Below are 21,411 nucleotides of genomic sequence, written 5' to 3'. Positions count from 1 at the left end.
ACTGCAGTGGTTATGGGTGGACCTTCATTATTAGCATTATGGCTTGAGTCAGGAAGGTGCTTTTGAAGTCAAACTCCGATTGCACGTGACTACTGTAGCTTGCTATGCACACAAAAAGCTCACAGAATTGGAGAGTTGTATTAAATTGGGGTGAAACTGAGCTGAAGAATATTCTGCTTACAGCTAATACTCATTTGGTCCATGGGACCAGACTAGGGCTCATCTGACACACCACCTCCTGTTTCACTTTCACATACAGAGTGTGGATGTCAGTTCCCCAGTATCAACTGTTTTTCTTGGCAGATTTGCTCTTATTATGCTATCCCAGATGTTCACTCGGATTTAGCCTTTAATTCCGTTCAGTTCCTGGATCCCATCACCAAACAGACCTGCAGAAATCCACGAACCAAGAATGGAGGAAGTAAAAGTTCTGGTTTTACATTAAAACCTATCTGTTGTGCAAGCTCACTTGAGTACTTCTGGTTCTCCTGAATGCAATACAATTCTTACGTGGTGTTTGGATTGAGTTTGTGAATTGTAAATAAGAAATTGTATTTCAGGCTTCCTTCCACACAAGGCTTTTGGACACTCTAAACCTGAGGAGTGGGAGAATGTGTGTTTGTAAAGGAGCTGATGCTCACAGTGAAGAGCCAGAGAGAGTCACCCTGTTCTGCTTTGCTTGTTCGAAACGGAGCAGGGAACTGCTTTCTTTGTTCCCATGTGGAATTTTGTTTATATGGTAGGGAGGAAAGGCAAACGTTTCAACAATCTCATACCAAGTACACTTAATCTTGCTTGAGTAACCTTTCCAGCCCACCAACCACCTACAGCAGGGCTACGCTTCACTAAAGAATTAGTGTATTGTAGATAGAAATAAAACATTTATAAGCAGTGACGGAGGACTCAAAATAATTTAGTTTAATGCTTCATTAATTCTTCTTGCTTCTCTGTTATCACTTTGCATAACCTTTTACTAGTAGCAGGATTCATTAGTTGAAGGTTAAAATTCTGCATTGCCTGTAGGAAGGAGGTGATAAGCAAGTCTTCATCTGCAGCTGACATGCCTGTGATTTGAGCTAGGACCGTATCTAGAAACAAGGAGAGTTTTCATACTCATTCAAGTTTTGGCCTATTATTTGATAGTGCCAATAGAGAAGCTCTCTGACTATTTGCATTTTTTTTTTGGTAACTATGCAGAAGTGATTTTCTTATTCTCTTAAAATGCAAACTAAACAAAAACTTCTTCAGTGCTCAACTGAACCCTGTCGTGCTGTAGCAGAACAGGCAGAAGCTGTCAATGTCAAATTTAAGTCACAGCTATTGTAAGTTTTTGTTTTGTTTTGTTTTGTTTTGTTTTGTTTTGTTTTGTTAGAATTAAATGTCCATTTTTCCACCCTCGAAAAGAATGTTTAGCACAACAGCTAATACTCATCTGAGCAGAAAGACACGTGGAAAGTATCTTCAACTACAATTTCAGGGGAAAGACATTTGGCCAGTATAGCAATATTCTGCTTTGCAAAACATGTTTTGCTTTTTCTGTTTGTTTTCTGCGCCTGTTTTAAAGCTTCACATGCCCCTTGTTTTATCAGCCGGGGACTGTGATCTTTGGCTTCTCTTTGCAGACACAAAATAGAGCCAATTAAGGCTTTCATGTGGCGCAGTCCTGCAGGGAAGCTGCCGTAGTGACCATTAGATTCACCAAGCAGATGAAGCAGAAGTTGAAAATTGTTTCTGGGGATGTGCTTTGTGTTGCTCTCCGCATTGCTTCGTGAATATCTGAAAGGTGACAGAGGCAGCCTTTGAAAAGGGCATTGTCTGAACTGAGAGCTAAGAGGAGGGAAGCTACAGCACAGGTAGAGAATTTCCATGTGCTTCTTTTTTGCTTCAGTGTATTTGCTGCTTCCCAGATTTGAGCCCACATGCAATTACTTTGGCTGTGTGTTTGGGTTCCAGGATGCCATGTACACAGTGTGTATGAATGTGTATAGAAGGCAGGTGTAAAAAAAAGAAAACAACAAAATGTTGCTGTCCTCTCCAGCACACAGTACTCAGCTCAAGTCCTTGTAAACTTTTTTCCTGCTGGCAATTTGGGGTTTTCATCCCACGAACCCTCTGAGCTAGTGCTTGCTTTGCTTTGGCAGTTCAGAGAATCAGAGAATCCTAGAATAGTTGGGGTTGGAAGGGACCTTAAAAACCATCTGTTTCCAACCCCCTGCCATGGGCAGGGACACCTCCCACCAGACCATGTTGCTCAAAGCCGTGTCCAGCCTGGCCTTGGACACCTCCAGGGATGGGGAACCCACAGCTGCTCTGGGCAGCCTGTGCCCCACAGCCCTCAGAGTAAAGAATTTCTTCCTAACGTCTAATCTAAATGCACCTGGCATTACCTCTCTCTCTGCTGGGACCAGTACTGATTTACAGTACTTTGTCTTCTCTTGTCACAGCAACTGTTTAGTGCAAATCGCTTAATAATTGGAAATAGAGCTTCTCTTCACGCTGAGCGGTTAGAAGATGGCAGTCAGGGTAGAATCCAGGAAGGCTGGAATTTGTGCTGTTTGTCTAATGTCTCTGTTTTTACAGGCTGCCACGCTGAGGTGATTGCGTGCTGTAGGTTTGAGTTACCAACACTCCAGTGCAGTTTCCTACTTGGATAAGCAGCCTGTTGGTGACCTGAATGTGTTTTGGTATACAACATTGGTGGATCCTGTGCTGCCTACCGGCTTTCAGACTCTCCTGAGGAGGGTGTACAAGAGACATTGCTCAGAATTAATTTAAAGGTGTTGCCAGTTGCTGGGGACACTTAGAAAGTGATTTTAAGATACAGAACACAGGCTGTGTTTTGGCCTAAAGTAGGCCAGTCTGGGATACAGACCACATTGGCCTATCGGTAGTCATGTGTGCAGGGCCTGTGCAAGGCCTTCTGCATCCGTTACAAGAAAACAGTTGAGGTACTGATTTCAGTAAGCAAAAAGTTTGCAGTTTTAAACCTGCAGCTTCTCAATGCCATGCACGGGGCAGTGGCTGAAGGAGGCCGGTCCTTTGGGGATGTTGTCAACTCCTGATTCCCGCTATGAACAATAGCTACGGTAGGCCATACTGACACGTTGTCAAAACAAACCAAAAACATCTGGCTTTTAGATTTGTTTAACTGTGTTAATTGCTAAATAGGATCGTCTGTTGATCCATGTCGAGGAAGGGAAAGGTTACCTAAACATGCTGCATTTTTCACAACAGGAAGTGTTCTGCAGTCGTGTCGGTGACTTCAGGTGCAATTCGTAATGTCTCCACAACATTTCACCTTCTGCATCAAGGCCGTTATAGAAGATGAGCTGCTATGGCTGCCTGGAGTTTTATTAGTTCAGGAGTGTTGATGTGTGGCTCAGGATATTTCAGAATATTATAACACACATCTTGATGTGTGTTATATTTGAATTGCAGAGAAAACGATTGCTTTAATTCCCCCCGAAGCACTCTTCCTGCCTCGAGTGTCTGTGCTGCGTAATGTGCTCTGGCATTCTCTTGCTTCTTTACACATCAGGACTTTGAAGTGATGCTCCTTGTATTTTTGAAAGTGTATCTATAGTAACAACAATACAAATTTCTACTTCCCTACCACCTGGTTTCTGCTGTTGTGCCCACTGGTGCTGCTTCTGTCCCACAGGGTGTTTCCACAAACAAAACCAGCTGAAATTGTGCTTCATTTAAGATACCATTTAGGATAAGGAGTTAAAAACAAACGTATGGTCTGTGATTATTGTTACTCACGGACTTTTTAAATAAAAAACCCAAACCCATCAAATTTTTAAGATATATATTTATATATTTAACTACTCCACTTCATCTCTTGTATTTCCTGGTTCATTGTGTATAGAATGACATCTCAAACAGAGAGGCTGCAGCGCGACTTTTGCTCTGCTGGATGTCCTGCTCCGAGAGCAGAACTGGAGCTCTAAGCAGGTAGCGTAACACAAACAGAGCTGTGGAGGACACTTCCAGCTGTGTTTTCTGTTTGTGGCATCTCGCACAGAAATCTGTAACTGTTTTTCTTTTAATTTGATTATCTACCTGCAGCTCGTCTCCTGGAAATTATTTGCTCGTTCTTTGGCTTTGATCTCTTCTCTTGAAGCCCGATTTCAAAGGCCTGAGGCTTCGTGTGGAGAAGGGAGTCTGTAGATTTCAGCTGAGGGCCTCGTTGCAAGAGGCCTAATAACAGCACCTGGCTTGTTCGTGTTTTCAGATAGCTGTATGTGTTTGTTTTCCACGTGCTTGTATCATCTGTGATTAATAAGACATGGTTGGAGCAGGAAAGTTCATTGTGTTAGCCGTGGAAATGTGCTGTTTGTCCTCTCTGAAGTTGCAGAAAGAAAAGCCTGTGCTCAGGATTTTGGCAGGCTGCATTTAGTCCCTGATCCCTGCAACAATAATGTATTTAGCTCTGCCGGTTGTTTGCAAGAGAAGCATAATAATTCAGGGGAGCAAAACTTGGTCTGCGATACAGTTCTTTTTCCTTCACGTTCCCACTGTCTGTTTGGGCTTATTCTTGCTTGGAAGCTGGGAATGGTCTGTCCTGTTTCTTCTCACTGCCCCACATCTTGGCTCTCCATTAAGCTGTCAGAAGAGTTTGCGAAGGGGCAATTAACCATCCAACAAACAGGTGTGGAGTTTGGTGTAGGAATGGATCAACTGAGGGGTTCCCATTAGAAGTTCCTTATCTCCCTTTTCCTCTTGAGTTTGGAGGTGGAATGATAATAATTGCAGTGAAGCTTTCTATTACCTCTTTTGTGTTTTCAGTTCAGGTATCAGTGATGTCTTTTGACTGCAGAATTACTGTGGATGCGCAGAGTGGGCTGTGCATTATCTGTATGTGCCTGCCCTAAGTGTTCTTGGACTTGAAGCTGTAGCAAGTCACTCAGAGATCTGATAACTGTTACCATGGGTGACAATTTCCATTTTGCTCCTCCAGAGGGTGAGTCTTCTGAGAAATTACACAGATCTCTGACAGTTCAAATTAACTCCGCTTGGCCCTCGAAACGTCTTAATGCTTTCTCTCAATTCTTGCACGCTGGCTGTGACAGGCAGGCTTGTCGCATTGCTGAAGCTAACAAAAATCTTAGATTTCAGCTGGATTTTAAAGGAGGCATGGCTGTGGTACAGCCACAAGGCAGAGCTGGGGCAGGGTCCCGCAGTCCCACCCGCATGATGCTGTGATGCTCAGCCCCACCTCGGGGTGCTGAGGAGCAGGTTTGGGGTCTCACAGGGCTTGGGGTGGCACCGGGGGGCAGGACGTCTGCCTTCCACTACACGTGGCCTGTCTTCTGCTGCCCCTTGGGATAGCTCAGTCACAGGAGTCTCCGTAACACCATGGCACCGTCACCGTGCCGTGCTTTGGTGGTGGCTGAATTTTCTGAGTTTGTCATGCTTCTGGGCTTGAATAATCACAGTTCATTGATTGTGGCTTCTTTTTCCTAATCCTTAAATTGATGCTCAGATCTTAGCCTTAATCCAAGGGTTTTTATCCATGCCAGGGCTATGAAATAAGCAGGAATGATCAGGCTTGATCAGGCTTGTGTCCCAAATGGGAAACTCGCTGGAGCTACATAAAAAGAAGAGTACTAGTGAAGATCTCTTTTCCATCACCTGTGTATTCCCACCTGTTTCATATTTCTACACCATCCTGCTCTCTGGTGCTGCCCCACTAGCAAGATGACAGCTCCTTCTGTGCTGGCGACCCAATTTTTGAATACTTTTGTCTTCCGTGCTTTGAGAAATGATTTTTGGAAGTGGGGTGAGGACAAATAGGAAGAAAGTGCCAACAGCCTTGATCTGTGGTTCAAAATATGTGTGTCTTACCAAACGCCACGCAAAGTGCTACAGGGTGGGAGCCCCACCCTGAACTGCCAGAGGAAGTCATGAGCGTATTTGCAGCTCTTTATCTCATCTTTTTACGAAAGCATATAGTAAACAAGAGAGAGAAACTAGAATTTGGTTCAGAGAGGAGGCGCAGAGCTGCAGTGGTAGGCCTTGCCTCTCTGAGTTATTCTGAGGTTGGTTTTGGACAGGACATGAGCTTCTCTTTGTCATAGCAAAGAAAGATTTTAATTTTCCTTCATGAGCTGATCTAAATGACAAGCAGGATACTTGATTCAGCCTTTCACGTTTAGCTGTAGTTTTCCACAAACACTGCATGTTGTCTGACCAACTGATCTGCAGTTCAGGTATTGCCTATGAAGAACATTGCCTGTGCTGTCCGTGAAGAGCTCGATGCTGTGTGTGACCAAGGAAGGCTCCCTTGCTGTCTCTTCCCTGTGTACAGGTCTGATAGACAATTCCTATTCTGAAATCTTACCCAATTTCAGAAGGTCTTGCAGCCTCCCTAGACATCTGAGCTATGAGGATCTCTGAAGACCCTTTTGCAATATTTGGCTCCTTGCAAATCTTGGTGTCTTCCATCAACTGCAGAAGCAAATGCAGAGCGTGTGGCTTCTTTGACCTTCCTCTCTGAGGGGCTGGATCCTTCCATCCCCTTCCTCTGCCATGTTTCATTCTTAGAGCGGTTCTGATTCCACTTATTTCTCACACTGGGTAACAGGAACTCAAGTATCTTTATATGACTGTCCTTGAAAGCTTTGCACGGCGTAAATTGCCTTTTGTATGCTGCAGGGTAAATAAACCCCGAGCAGAAAATGTTTGGACCATTTTGCCCAGCTTTTTGTCTCTGCCGTTACATTGGAGATTTGGGCTGAGCCTTGGTTTCCCGAGTCACCTTCTTTACAGGCAGCACCACCTGGACACTTTGCAGCAGAATCTCCCTTCACTCACACATCGTCATCTTCAAAACACGACGTGGGCCGAGGGAACACTGAAGTCACGCACTGCAGTTTTGGACGCAGTTTCACAGGAATTAATACATCAGCTTGAAGCAAAGATGAGTGATTTCCATCGCTGTGCTTTGTATGGAAAGGAATTTGTCATCGTAGACGCTCCAGTGTGGCTGCTGCCTCCCTTTGGGGGTCAGACGGAAGGCCAGCAGTTGCAGTGCCCTAGCTGCAACCATTTCTGCAGCAGGGTGGAGGCACGACGCAGTTGCATCACTCATCTCCAGAAAGCTTTCTCTTGGTAGCTGAGGGTGTGACCACAGAGATCGTAAGGCTTCAGGAATCCTGCGAGGAAGCATCGTTGTCCACAAGTAGCAGAGAGAACGAAAAACTGGAATGTGTGTGGTAGGAACCTCAGGAGGTCCTTGCAAGCCAGCCCAGTGGCGGTAGGAAACTCGTGTCCTGCTGGTGGTCACCTAAAGCTGGTGCTTCTTCTCCTAGCAGTTGGTGCTGCAGCTCGCCACGTGGCTGAGTGGGACAAAGCCCTGTACACCTCTGTCCCAAACACTTCTGGTGATGGTGGTATCCCTTTGATCCCCGCAGTAAGCCACGTGTAATGCCTGCTGCGTGGGACGTGGTGCTGAGAGCCATTTCCTCCTTCAGGCTGTTCCCCAAGGTGCATGGGGCAGGCTGCAGGCTCTGGGGCCGTGCTTCAGCATCATGGGGGCTCCTGCTGCAGCGCGGGCTTCAGCCCCAGCCTCTCCTTTCTGGCTTTGTCTGCCCGTGCAGCTTTTGCTCAGTTTTGCTGACACTATTATTTGTGGAGCCGGGCTGTAAATGAGCAGACCGATCCAGGTTAAAATAACTCTTTCAAAACAACCATGATCTGAGGCCGCAAACTGTTGTGTCAGCATAACTGAGGGCTAGCGGGCTTTGTCCCAGGCCCAAGTGCAGGAGTGAGGGCAGAAAGTGGAAACTCCGTTTATTGGGGATGAAAATATCACACATCCATCACGTACAGACAAAAGCACAAGGGCAGGCAAAGGTACACCGAACTGAAAGGGGGCCTGGTGGAAATTCCTTCTGCATTCTTCAATATCTCAGTACTAGAGAAATACAAATTTTCTATCAACAGCTAACCCTGCTATTGTAGTCTGTCGAGTTCTTCTTTCTTTGGCAGCACTGTCTGGTCAGCAGGGGCTCCCCCAAGTTTTGCAAGCAAAGCTAGTGAGGTTGGCCATGCAGTTAGCAGGGTCAGGATTCGCACTGAGTTAAATAGCACCCCGTTTGGGGAGGGGCACGTGCCACAGGGAGGAGGCAGTCACCTTTTGGTGACAGACCCTAAGGTCTTTGTCTGATACTATGCACTGCTTTCAGTAATTCTGTTTAACCAAGGGAATCACCTGTGTATTTTTTAAGCTGGTGGGTTAGGAAGCTGGGAGGAGGGCAGGATGGGGGGCTCACAATATTCTGGAGAAGCTGAGAAATAAAATGTTGGGGATGGGGAGAAAAAGGCAGAATTCCTGCCTTTTGGTACATCCAGCCAGTGGCATGAGCTGAGGATGGAGAATCCCGGCTGGAGAGCAGCTCCGCAGAAGAGGATCGGAGACCTTTCACGGTTTGTGAGCCAAGCACAAGTAAACAGTGTTACATGTTTTATGCACCCAAGAAAAGGCAAACAGCCTGACACGTGGAACTGAGAAGTCTTATTGAATAATCTTGAGCTCTCTGAAACACTGATAAAGCCTAGGCTGGAGTATATACCCAATTTTGGGCACTGTACTTCAAGAAAAATGCAGATCAACTGGAAAAAGTCCAGAAGAGAGTAAACAAGCAAAGGTCTGGGAAATGTTATCTGTAAAGGAAGCTTTGTTCATTTTATCCAGCAGAAGAGAGAACCTAAGTTTTCAAATATATAGGGATAAACACAAAGAGGAAGAAAACAGGTTGTTCTCTTAATTATTGCAGGCAAGGCAAGGAATAATGAGTGTAAATTGTAGGAAGGGAAATACAGTTTAGACATACAGAACGGTTTTTCAGGTAGTAAGCTCTGGGATAATTTCTCTGCAATATAATGCTGCATTTTTTCATGAGTGGTCTTCAAGAACAGGATAGACAACTCGCTGTAAAGAACAGCCTAATGCATTTTCTTCAACCCGTGCAGTCAGAAAGGATCAGGTGCTAGGAGATCCTTCACGTTGTAGGGTCCTATTTGCTACTTTAGGTACCACGGGCTGTACATGCACGACCTGCTTTGGTGGCAGGAGCCCTGCCCCAGCCAGTGCTGGGCACCCTCTGCCTCCCAGCCTCAGTCTTCTGCAGAGAGAATTTTTTATTTTTTTATCATTATTTTTTTCCATTTGCTCCAGTGTAATAGTCATTGTTATGTGGCCAGCAGAATGTGCAAGGCTTAGTTAACTTCAGACAGAGCGGGGTTTTACAACAGACACCCTCCTCTGACATGGCAGCCCCATCCTAGATTGCTGAGGGAAGCAGGGAAGGATTTGTGCCCTCTTGACATTTCCAGAGGTCAGATATGAAGTCCTCTGTCGTGCTGCCAGCACAGCGAGCTCCAGCCCCGTGCTTGTTTGCAGAGAGCTGGTCGTGAGAGACTGACATTGTTTTTGCAAGGGTCTTCCCGTAGCAGTTCTGCATTGCTTACTATTTAATGTGTATGGGATTTGGGGGAGGGGGGTTCTTTTTTTCCTTTGACTCGGGGATCCTTTTTGTCTTGGTTTTATTCTTCCTATTGAAGATTTTCCTGGACTACCTGTGAAATCAGCTGAGCGCCTGCAGTTGACTTTCCTGACCAGTTGCCGTGGCCAGGGAAATGTCACTTAAAGTTCATGTCCTGCCTCACGCTGACGGCAGAGGTAGGAAGGGGAGAGCGAAGAATTACTGCCGTGCTGGCACATTTGAGGGGGAGAGGGATTTGGAGGACTCGAGAAGAGGCTTGCTGCGCTTGTCTCCAGCGTAGATTTTGACGGTGATTTATCTATCGCCCAGTATCTTTGCCCAGGATTGCCTGAGCTTAAGGAAGCTTTTACTTCACTTTTCCTTGATGCGTGTACCACGAGAGAAATGTGTTCAAGCTCAGGCATATATTCACAAGCAGTCCATGGGGCTTGGGAAGAGCATTTCCCAGCGGGATTTGCTGCTTGTGGTCATGACAGTGTGGTGGCCGAACTGCGCGGCTGTTCATGTCTCAGCTGGCCAGTGCATTTTTTTCTTTATATTATTTTTTTCAGTTATTGCAAAACCATCTCTCTGCCTGTACATTACTTATCCCAAAGTGCAATCAGAGCACTCCCATTTACCAGCTTGCATAACTTTCCCTGGTGATTTCTCCTGGCTTGTGTGAAATTTGATTGTATGAAACCATCTTTAATCTGAACAGGAACTGTTTTGCCCCAGCAGCTGTATACTCACTATGGTTAGTGCTCAGTTGTTGCTTACTCACTCTACAAATTACTCTTCATTCACTGCTGTAGCCTGAATCTCATTATGGGGCACTGGTGTGTTCACAATTCCTAGCATATTGGCTATCTTGTACTTTTTACCCCGTTTTTGTAAATGTAGAGGGACACTGCCTATATTTCACAGGAGGTATTTCTGTCTTAACATTTTGTCTTTCTTGGCTCTGCATTTTATTCCGTAGGAAAGTTCAGAAGCTTACACATGCATTGGAAGTAGCTTCCTACATTGCATCTAAGCAAGTTTTTTTTATTTTTGAATAGCATTTGATATTTCATTATTAAGTTACATTTGAGAAATATTTTAATCATTGGTCTCAAGTGAAAAAGAGTACAAGGAGACCGTATTTTGGAGGATGTGCATGCAACACCTCGGAGTCACTGACTGCACAAGTTGAGATTTCTGGCTTCAAAAGCCTTGCAACTTGCCTTTAAAGCTGAAGGATTTTTTAACGTTGGTGCTTATCTTGATGGTAATTTAGAAACTCCATCGAGCAGTTTTAAATATAAATACTTCCTAAATATGAAAGGAAATGATTTCTGCGCCCTTCAGGCAGTTCTGAATACAAGCCACAATGCAATTGTTGTAGCAAGCAAGCGGCTCGTGGATTTGGGAAACCATGAGGAGCAAGTGACGCTTCTCAGTGCTGCGTTAGGAGTAATGTCACCCCCTTTCTCCAGTTTTACCGTGGGACGTGAGCTTTGTGTGCTGCAGGGGAGCCAGGCAGAGCGAGAGATTCCTCCAGGGTTAGTACGGTCCTGGACAGCAGAGGATCGGTTTCTTAAAACCTGATCCATTTTGGCTCTGCTCTTTTACTAGGCCTGAGGGGGCGAGGAGGTCTGCTGGTAATTCCTCAAGTCTTGGTTATCTGTCAGCAGGCAGATGTACTTTCCTGTCCAAGTGTTCCCGTTGTCCTGCTAGTTTCTGTTACACAGAATATATACGTCCTGCTGGGGACCTGCAGAATTCATAACCAGCCCTTGCCTGGACACAAAGCACAGGTGCAGATTAATGAAAGACTTGCAGCTTCCTATGACATTACAAGGTAGTAAAGAGGATTTGCAGTTCATTAGGATCCTCCCCCATCCTTCCAACCATTTCACGTTCCTCTTCAGTGTTTTGGTGCCGTTCTCTTAATTCAGGGTCTGGGGTGTTTTACACCATGCTGAAACTTGGGAAAGGCATTTGCTGGGGGGAGATTTTTGCCTTGTGTTCATGGCCCCCACTTGGTGAACAGTGGTTAGCTCTCCTAGAAGTGGAGCCCAGATTATTCTCTTCAGTAGCCCACATAAAATCCAGCTCTCCTGTAGCTCGTTTGCTGTCAAGCAGAGCATGTCAGTTCACATTGCTTTATACCAGCTGGAGATCTGGTCCAGCGTGTTGACAGATGAAGGAGGCAGTTGCTGTGGTGTATTTGTTAATTTAGTTGGCCTGAAAGGACATGTGGTGAGAAAACTTCTTCGTTCTTACTCATTCTCTATTTTTTTTTCTCAACAGCTCTGAAAAGTCCAGCTGCATTTCATGAACAGAGAAGGAGTTTGGAGCGGGCCAGGGTAAGATACAATATGCTCTTCGAGGTTTTAGGGAAGTCAGGAGGAGTATGTCTCGTATTTTGGGCATCCTGTAGCTGTTGATGCGATGCAGAAGGAAGTCCTTCATGCTCTGGATGTAACACAATGCTGCGCAGACATGGATGTATAGGGTGGGCTGTTCTTCAGCCTCTGTGTGGTGGTGGTTACCCTTCAGTCAACTAGTTGTGCCTGAAAGCCATTGGATTTTTCCTGTAGGTCCATAATATTCTTCTTCCCCACCACCCAGTTACTTTACATTGTTATTTATGTTATATTATGCTATGTTATGTTATGTAAACTTAATTGAGAAAATCCCAACACTGAAGTCACACCCACTTCTGGCTCTGTCGAAAGAGGAAGCCAGGCCTGAGCCAGGCCTCACACTTCGTGTTGCACCTTTGCTAACTGGGGGTTTCTTGATTTCTGTTCCTCAGAAGGTCTCTGGGGACAGTGTTTTTTTTTTTCTTTCTTTTTTTTTCTGATTGGCCTACAGAGGAAATAAAAACTCGTATGACTCTGGGCTAAGTTCTGTTTTAAAAGTGAAAGCAACAAGACTAAAGAAATAACAGCTGTGATGAAAACCTGTCAGACAGCGTTGCCGCTTTAAACTTGATGGAAAGCTTGGAACAACGAGTTTTGCCTTACAACCAGTGTCCCAAAGGCTTTATTTCTTCTTCCTCATTTAATAAAACCTTCTTACCAAGCTAATATTTTGGTGTGGGCAACTGAGCAAGTATGGTGCAGTTTTCTGACTGGCTTCTATATGAATTTCCTGTAAGGCCCATTCAACTGGGCAGTACTCAGCAGTCTGTTTGCCTCTGCTCCTAGATTCCCGTTGCTGGATGTGTGCAGGGTAACAGGCTCAGCCCGGGCAGGGTCATCTCCGTGCATTGCTCTGTAGCACATTCTCCAAAGACAGAGCTAAAAGCAGCTCTAGAAATGAAATGGGTCTTGTCACAGCATTTAGATTTTGCCTGCCAAGGGAGTGCATGGGGTCTTTAGCTTAACAAACAGCTTACCCTGAAACAAAGAAGAGTATGCCCAAACCACAAGTCGGCATCAAATGCCAGCAGTATATGAAAGTCTTTGCTGTGAACATTGGAACCAACATGTCGGTCCTTTAATGCAAAAAGAAATGTCTTGAATTTCACCCTGACATGTTAGTGGTTTTGCATAAAAAGCAAAAAGAGGGCTTCGGGTCCTGAGGAAGTCCTTTCCAGTTTCTGTTCCACAGGGCAGCAGAACACTCTTACACTGAGGGGATGTCCAGTGGGAGGTCATCTTCAGAATAAACTCACTCTGTGGGTGCTTTGGGACAGAAAATAATGTCCCTTCGCTGGTCAGTGTTTACTGAGATCTCAGAAGCAACTAAGGATGGTTGTTTCTCTTGGTTGTGCTGTCCCAAGATCACTTCACTCCTGTGCCTGATCAACTAAAACTGGTTTTGCTTTTCTGTTTTGCTGCAGACAGAGGACTATCTGAAACGGAAAATCCGGTCCAGGCCAGAGAGATCGGAGCTGGTTAGGATGCACATTTTGGAAGGTATGGCACACATGAAACAGGACATCAACCACAAACGTTGTCTTAACTACTTGTTTAGTAGCTTTCTGTATTGACTCTGGACCCCCAAACCTTTCCGGTAGTTGGGAGTGGGCAGAAGATCATGCCCGTAGGATGATTTCCTGGGAGGGATCCAACAACCTTTGCATGGAGATTCTCAGAAAAATCTGCTAGGTTAACTCAAATTGTGCAGTTTTGTGCAGCTGAAATGAAATGGAATTGGTAGGGATTGCTCTTCTAAGGGAAGACTCTGTAAAATATCCAGAGTGGGAGTAAGGCAGATCTGATCTAATTAATATGCACCTCAGTTTCAGAGAGGGAGTACTACCCTGCTGCTGAGTGCCACATCTTTGGACACACCTGAAAGGGAAAAGGTGAATGAGAATCAGGTGACGTTAGTTTGGGAGCAGTGAATTTGTCCTATTCTAGAGTCACGGGAGCTACTGTAGCATCTTTATAACTTCAGTATATGTAATATCTGTAATATATCTGTAACATGTTTACACTGTGTAGTTATCTAGCGTTATCTGCAATTATTTTCCTGTGCAGCTATCTATCAGTGTCTACAGTTACCTTTCTGAACAGAAGTCAAATACTGCTAAAGTGCATAGGTTGACTGTTGCTGGACTGATGCCATTTTATTTACTTTCCCCTGAACAGAGACCTCGGCCGAACCCTCCTTGCAGGCTAAGCAGCTGAAGCTAAAGAGAGCCAGGCTGGCAGATGACCTCAATGAGAAGATAGCACAGAGGCCAGGCCCCATGGAGCTGGTGGAGAAGAACATCTTGCCTGTGGAATCCAGCCTGAAGGAAGCCATTATAGGTGAGGCCAGAGGAGGATCTTTGTGGAAGGCGTTGCCCACACGTGGCTGTGATTTCCTGTCATTTCACCTGCCTGCTTAAGGGAGTGTGAGCCCATCGTTGGCCTTGTTTTCCTGTTGCAGAATCGCAGCCTTTCAGCCCCTGGGATTCTGAAAAACAAAACTCCCTCTGGCACAGATAGTAGTACAGAGTCATTAAATTATGTGTGTGGACATTAAATTATGAGTGTGGACATCCTGGAATAATATGAAAGTCTTTGCATACCCTGAAGGCTTGAAAGACTGCTGTAGCTTGCATTCCCTGGATTCTCTCCTTAAAAATCTCTCTGGGTATAACACATCAGCAACCTTGGTCAGGGAGAACCCACTGACGGACTCAGATCAGGGAGAGGAGACAGAATATAAACAGGTGTGATGAAACAAAAGCTGTCTGTGAACTTACAAACTTCAGAGAATTCAACCCCTTTAAAAATAAACCAGAACAGATGTAAATCATGCCAGCGCCATTCCAAGGGCTGAAAGGAATGCTGAGGAGTAGCCTGCCCACTGCCTCAGCAGTGCTCTCTCCCATCTCCCTGGGCTGAGCAGTCTGCGTGTGTCTGTGGTTATTCGTCCCCTCAAACACACACAGCTACTTTAAAGACAAATGGGACACAACTGTGAGCAAGGCCGCATACTTAGCATGAAAAACAAAAAGGACAGTGCTGTGGGAGAGCCTGGCTTCACTGCTGCACAAGAAATAATTGTAGAAGAGAACGAGTGAGTTTGTGAACTGGAGTGTTAAGAGATGTGGCTTGCTTCTGACTTTGAGAATATCACATCTCTCTGGATTTCAGTTGTTCTTGTGTTAGGTGTGAAAGATTCCTGCTTACCAGGTTTATTTTGAGATAAATTGCTGCTTGTGGGACATGCAGGCAGGCAGAAATGCTAACAGCAGTCAGGGCCACCTCTTAATCCATAGCCCTTGCTGCTTGTAAGACTGGAGGACAATTTGGGATTCTGTCTTGAAGAGTGAGTGTATCTTCCACGACCTAGGATGAACACCAAAGAAACCATGACTCGGCCTTAAACTGCCTGACCTTTTTCCGTGGTGCCGAATGATCAGCAAGTAGGCTGATCGTTTGCTGATCCCACGGTTCTGGGTTTGGGCAGGGTTAAGTCGCTGATGTTGTACTTCCTGATCTTGTCTTGCTGGTTCACCTCAGCATCGTTTTATTCTACTGATAGCATCGTTTTGTTCTACTGATAGCAGAGACGAATGTAAACACTTCAAATGGATCCACGCTGGGCTTCATTCTCTCATTTTTAGCTGTTGCTTTAAGCACTGCTCAGACACGAGTCTCTCCATGCCTTCAATATCTTTATGAAACATCTAGGGGCAAGTGAAATAATTCCTTAATTCTCTTTTGAAACCCACAGCTGGTGTTTGTCTTTTCAGTTGGACAGGTGAACTACCCAAAGGTTGCAGACAACTCCTCCTTTGATGAGGACAGCAGTGATGCCCTCTCCCCCGAACAGCCAGCCAGCCATGAGTCCCAGGGGTCTGTCCCATCGCCGATGGACTCCCGGATTTGTGAGCCTCTCCCTAGCACCACTGGCACATCACTAGCTCAGGTGAGAACGGGGGGGGGCCTCCTGCAGTACCCTGGAGCTTCACAGCCACTGCTGATGTGTGGCAGAGGGTCCCGAAATGTGAGGGTGTTAGCCCTGTGTGGCACTGATGATGCCCTCTGGTTAGAGGTCCCTGTAGTGGTGCTGTGAGGGGAAGGGGGACAGCCATGATTTGGTGATGCAGCCTGGGTTTGTGCAGCCAGCGCTGGCAGGCAAAGCTGGGGGTAGGATTACAGGTGTAGGATTTTGATTCCTTTCCTGCCCTAAGAAGTTGTGCTGCCTCTCAGGAACAACTGAACGAGTGGGTTAAGGGATCCTCATTACTGACTCGAAACCTGTGCTGTTGCCCTTTACGTGGGCACTTCCCAGCACCCTGTTAAAATGCTTCCTTCCTTGATGTGCATGCATTATGCCTCTCTCTGTTCCTGCAGGGTACGTCCCAGTTGCAGATCAGTGCGGACTCCAGTGAAACACTTTTCCTACCTGAACAGCCCCCCCCACCTCTGCCACCTCCACCTCTCCTGCCCCCCAGTCTTACCAATGGAGCGGCTCTTCCTGCTGCCAAGCCCCCTCCGACGCTCATTAAGGTACAGTTTGGGATGATTTCCTCGTGGCTGTAGTCTGAGAGAAAGTAAGGTGGTTACTCTGAAGCAGGTTTGGAGCTGGAAGTGTTACGTCAACAGGCACTAAGCAAGGAAGGCTTATATACTCACCGGTGTCATCCTCTGATCCTATTTGTAACCTATTTAAGAGGTTCTTGCGGTCCATGAGCCGTTCACTGTCTGTAAAATGGCTCCTGAATGCAAAATGTTTTGAACCAATCGGTATTACCTAGAAGAAGAGACACTGACTCTGCCCTGGACGGACAAATGGTCCGGTGTGCTAGGAAGGATGGCTTGCCACCTTTCTGTGACCTGCCTTAGGGTGCTGCAGAGCTGCTGTGGGTGCTGTGGCTGTAGTACTGCCCGACTTAGAGAAGCATGGAAAGGCCCTGAGGTTAAACATGGAGAATTTTCAAACAAAAACCCCAGCGTGCTTTCTGGTTTACCTGGGGCGTTATTTCAGTGTTTCCATTCTTATCTGCTTCCTCTTTTTCCTCCGAATAGCAAAGCCAGCCCAAGTCTACCAGCGAGAAGTCTCAGCGCAGTAAGAAAGCCAAGGAGTTGAAGCCGAAAGTCAAGAAGCTTAAATATCATCAGTATATCCCCCCGGACCAAAAGCAGGACAAGGGAGCTCCTCCCATGGATTCATCCTATGCCAAAATACTGCAGCAGCAGCAACTCTTTCTCCAGCTTCAGATCCTCAACCAGCAGCAGCAGCAGCACTACAACTACCAGACCATCCTGCCAGCTCCACCAAAGTACGGGTCCAAAACGCCAGCTCTCTCTTAGGGACGGGCTTGCCCAGTACAGTTAGCAACAAATGGTGTTCTGGGTGGGAGCTGTGAGCCTCAGGTTACGGTGGGCCTCAAAAAGGGCCAGCGTGAGGAGGTTGGATCTAGCCAAAAGCATTGGCGTGCTTTAATGTCTGGGGTGGTGCTCGTGTTTCTGAGCGTGTGTGACTGTGGACATAGATACCTAAATCCCCTCGACTGGCTTCTCATGCACTGAGGGCCTCCAGTGCCCTTCCACCTTGGTTTTGATGCCCGTGGCTTCTCTTTTGCTGCAGGCCTCCAGGAGAGCAGCAGAGTGGTGCCAGCGCCCCTGCCGTACGCAATCTCTCTGCCACAGTCAGCAGCAGCTCCTCGGTATCCTCCGCTTCCAGCGGGCTGATGCGACAGAACAGCAACGCTGCAGTGGGCAAGCCAGGCCCTCTCCCTGCCAACCTCGATGAGATGAAGGTAAGCGCTGGTGCTGGTGCAGAAACTGCACGGCCCTTTTTTTTTATGCCATTGTCTCTGGAGGAGTCGACACTGAGCGATGTTGCTGAGAAGGGCTGGTGTTGCTGCCCTGCAGTTTGTACCAGACATACGGGTGTGTTGGCCTGCAGGGGGTCGCCTGGCCCTCTCCCAGTGGTTCTGGTGATAGCGTGTGCTGTCTTAATGTTGCCCTCTTCCCCCCTCATCAGGTGGCAGAGCTGAAGCAGGAGTTGAAGCTGAGAGCCTTGCCTGTCTCAGGCACCAAGACGGACCTGATCGAGCGTCTCAGAGCCTACCAAGAGCAGAACGGTGCGGCCGGCCCCGCCACCCCCACTCCCAAGCCCAGCACTGCAGCCATTCTCCCCAAAGCTGCCGAAGTGGTGGTGGCCTTCCCTGCCGCCAGGCTGAGCACGGGGCCAGCCCTGGTCACCACGGGCATTGCACCAGCAGAAGTGGTCGTGGCCACGGTCACCGGTGGCAGCGTGATGAAGTTCGGCAGCACGGGCTCGACTCCTCCCGTTTCTCCCACTCCTTCTGAGCGCTCACAGATGAGCACGGGGGATGAGAACTCGGCCACCGGAGACACCTTTGGAGAGATGGTGACCTCACCCCTGACCCAGCTCACCCTGCAGGCCTCCCCGGTGCAGTTTCTGGTGAAGGAAGAAAGCTCCAAGCCTTCCCCCTGCAGCGTGAGCGCGGCACCCAGGGCCGAGCGGTGCAGCACCGGTAGCAGCAGAGACGCGGAAGTTAGGGACAAGGACCAGATGCTGCAGGAGAAGGACAAGCAGATTGAGGAACTCACCCGCATGCTGAAGCAGAAGCAGCAGCTGGTCGAGATGCTCAGACTACAGCTGGAGCAGGAGAAGCGCTCTCAGCAGTCCCTGCCGGCCCCAGCGGCTGCGGGAGAACGAGCCGCCCTCGCCCCCAGCCCAGCAGCGTTCGGCGTCCAGGTGAAGAGCGAGAACGGTTTCCTGAGCTGCCCGTCCGCAAAGCCAGCCAGTGGCCAAAGCGACCAATTCAGCCCCGCGCCAGCCGCCAGCCAAATGGACACTTCGAATCCAAGCCCAGTGCCAAAGAAAGCCGTGATGGTGAAGCAGGAGGTGCCAGCCGCGGATGCGGAGCCGCCGTGCCAGTCCCACAGCCCGCGGCTCTTCCTCGGCCAGCAAGGGAGCGCCCTGAGCGACCTGATCAAGGGCAGCCCGCCCCCCACCCTCATCACCGACTCCACCGGGACCCACATCGTGCTCACCGTGACCAAGCCGAGCGCCGAGAGGCAGGGCCTCTCGCCCCACGGGAAGGCAGGGAGTAGCTGCCCGGCCTTGCAGGTAGGCGAGGCTCAGGTCCCGTCCCTAGGGTCCAGGTTACCACGGGATGACTTCATACATTGGGAATTCAGTTCAGTAGATACTAAAATGGTGTTTTAGTAGGTGTTTTATTGCTCTGATGGTTCCTGGCTTTGCAAAACAGAGCGGTGTCAGTAAATCTTTCATGGTAGAAATCATTCTACCACTTTTCGACAGAACAACTGTGCCTGCAGTATTAGAAAAAAGAGGATGTATTTCGCCTCTTGTTCTTCACTGGAGTGATAGATAGATCCCCTTGTCTACTGAGAGCTGAAATCAGGCCCTGAGAACAGACATTTTGCTTTTTGACTGCTCTTTGTTTTAATGCATGTCGATATTTCGGTGCTAGTGGAGCCTTTCTTCAGACATGATGCACTATTCTCCTCTTGGCATGGATCCAGCACTTAACAGAAGTGTTCTGAGTGCTTCTTCCAGGAAGAGATAAATATGTTTTATGGCATAAGTTAAACTCCAGCATCCTCCGTGGTATCAGAGAAAATTTCCATTCTCTGCTGCCGCATTTCTTGCACCTCCAGCAGGGCCAGTGGCAGCACCCACCATCAGGGACAGGCTGTGTTCACTGGGTAGCTGGTGAGATGCAAGTCAGCCAAATGTCAGCACTGTGTCACCCCACGTAGTCAGGGATAGGTCCCGTGCTAGGGCTGCCAGCCCCTGAGGGAAGTCACGGAGCCCAGGGAGTTGGAGTGGCACCACCTCCTCGTGTAGGACACAGAATCCCACCCCAGGTTGATTTCTCTCCCTGGTGAAACAGAACAATTGACTTGATTTCCTAAAGAGTCAGGAAAGCCAGATTTAATACACCCTTTCAGAAACTCGAGCCTTGCTCCCTGTTGTGCCCGGGGAACAGCTCCTCACCGATACCCTCTTCTTTCCAGAGAGTACAATCATCGCCCGCTAAAACTTCCAGCCAGCCGCAGTGTCAGCTACCTGCAAGCACTCCTCAGCAGCCCACGCAGCAGAAGCAGCAGCAGCAGCCCACGCAGCAGCAGAAGCAGCAGCAGCAGCCCCGAGGCCTAAACCAAGCTGTCAGAAAGGTAGCGTGCTGCCTGCTCGCGTTTCTGCCTCGTTTTCCTTCGCTCCGTGCCAGGGTTTGTAGCAGTGGTGGGAAGGGAGCGCACACACACACACAGTCCTGGTGAGACCATCATCACAGTGAGGTCTCCCAGCACCTTCTCCTGCCGCTGGACAAAATACCAGCTGGAGGTTTAGACAGGAGCTTTCTGTCAACTAAAAATGATGACAGGCACCGCAGGCAGCCTTGGTTCCCAGCAGGGTCCCCAGTTCTTGAAGGAGCGCTGCTGAGATGAAGAGGTGGGTACTGCACGGAGAGAGCTGCCAGAGGGTGGTGTGGGCAGGAGCTTTGCTCTGAAGGTGGTGTCTCAGCTTGGAGAAGGGCAAAAGGATGTGGCCTTTACTGTCTGGTACAGCTGAACGTGCTGTATTTCTCTTCCTGTGCCTTGAGCACACCTGTTAGTTATGTCTTTGTGAAGAGCAATGTGGGATCGAGAAAGGGAGCACCTCTGCCTTTACCCCTCCTCCAAGTGACAGCGCTAAAGAGCCCCTGCTGTGCCCACGTCAGGCATGACTTAGCTCGCTCTTTAACATGTAATTAAGATCAGAGAGAGAAATACTTCTATGAAGAGTTTTTAGAGCTCGGAGGATCGTTTCTGGGTCAGGTCCTGGAAAGGATGTGCAGGTAGGAGCCCTTCCTAGTGTACTCAGAGTGGGATGGCCCCTTTGCAAAGAGTCGGTGCCTTGGTTCGCTTTGAGGCCTTGTGGAAATGCAGCAGGTAAACGAAGGCACCATTTCCCCTCAGGCTCCCTGAGCTCGCGTGCTGTGGAGGGCACCTGCAGTGACTCTCCTCATCCTTTTGCCTCCCTGTAGGGTCAGAAGCCAGTCCTGCAGGTGGTCCCAGGGCAGCAACCCCCCACCACATTGTCTTTCTCAGCACCACCAACCCTGCAGCCCTTCTTCCTCAACGCTTTCCACAAAGGGTCCCCGAAAACTGGTGCTCCTGGCACGGCCGGCCAACCCAGTGTGCCAAAAAAGGTACCCCCCAGCCCGTTCCAGTGGCCGCTGCCACAACGCTGGGGTTTCCAGCCCCTCTCAGGTGGAGAGCAGCCCCCAGAGCAGCTCTGGCAGCAGGGGCTTGGGGTTGCTCCTCTCCAGGCGGGCCGCAGAGCAGGTGACCGGCTTTCCAGGGAAGCAGACGTGGGTTGGATCACTCACAAGCCCCCTGGCCGCACTCGAACGTTTCGTATGGGCAGCTGGGTGCTGATTCATCTGGCAAAGCTGAGTCACCAGCACCGCTTCCTGCAGCGCCTGGGGCTTCCTTTG

At 48.1% G+C, this 21,411-nt stretch overlaps 1 protein-coding gene across 6 annotated transcripts in view; it reads left to right on the top strand.

Moving 5' to 3' along the window:
- MRTFA (myocardin related transcription factor A) overlaps nt 1-21,411 on the top strand; it is a 73,400-nt gene that overhangs the window by 48,817 nt on the left and 3,172 nt on the right. For 4 of the 6 annotated variants that reach the window (XM_068667103.1, XM_068667086.1, XM_068667078.1 and 1 more), the window contains exons 3-12: nt 11,787-11,842; nt 13,327-13,402; nt 14,081-14,242; nt 15,679-15,854; nt 16,283-16,438; nt 16,958-17,211; nt 17,520-17,691; nt 17,919-19,034; nt 19,949-20,107; nt 20,959-21,123. In XM_068667103.1, the coding sequence (XP_068523204.1) occupies nt 11,787-11,842; nt 13,327-13,402; nt 14,081-14,242; nt 15,679-15,854; nt 16,283-16,438; nt 16,958-17,211; nt 17,520-17,691; nt 17,919-19,034; nt 19,949-20,107; nt 20,959-21,123 (2,492 nt within the window). The remainder of the gene's footprint in view (nt 1-11,786; nt 11,843-13,326; nt 13,403-14,080; nt 14,243-15,678; nt 15,855-16,282; nt 16,439-16,957; nt 17,212-17,519; nt 17,692-17,918; nt 19,035-19,948; nt 20,108-20,958; nt 21,124-21,411) is intronic. The other 2 variants (XM_068667113.1, XM_068667095.1) reach the window with 1 other exon arrangement.

Source organism: Anas acuta, chromosome 1 (genome assembly GCF_963932015.1).
Source record: "Anas acuta chromosome 1, bAnaAcu1.1, whole genome shotgun sequence".
In the NCBI taxonomy this organism is placed as follows: domain Eukaryota; kingdom Metazoa; phylum Chordata; class Aves; order Anseriformes; family Anatidae; genus Anas; species Anas acuta.
The sequence above is the reverse complement of the archived record's forward strand: the minus strand, read 5'-3'. Positions and strand labels throughout refer to the sequence as shown.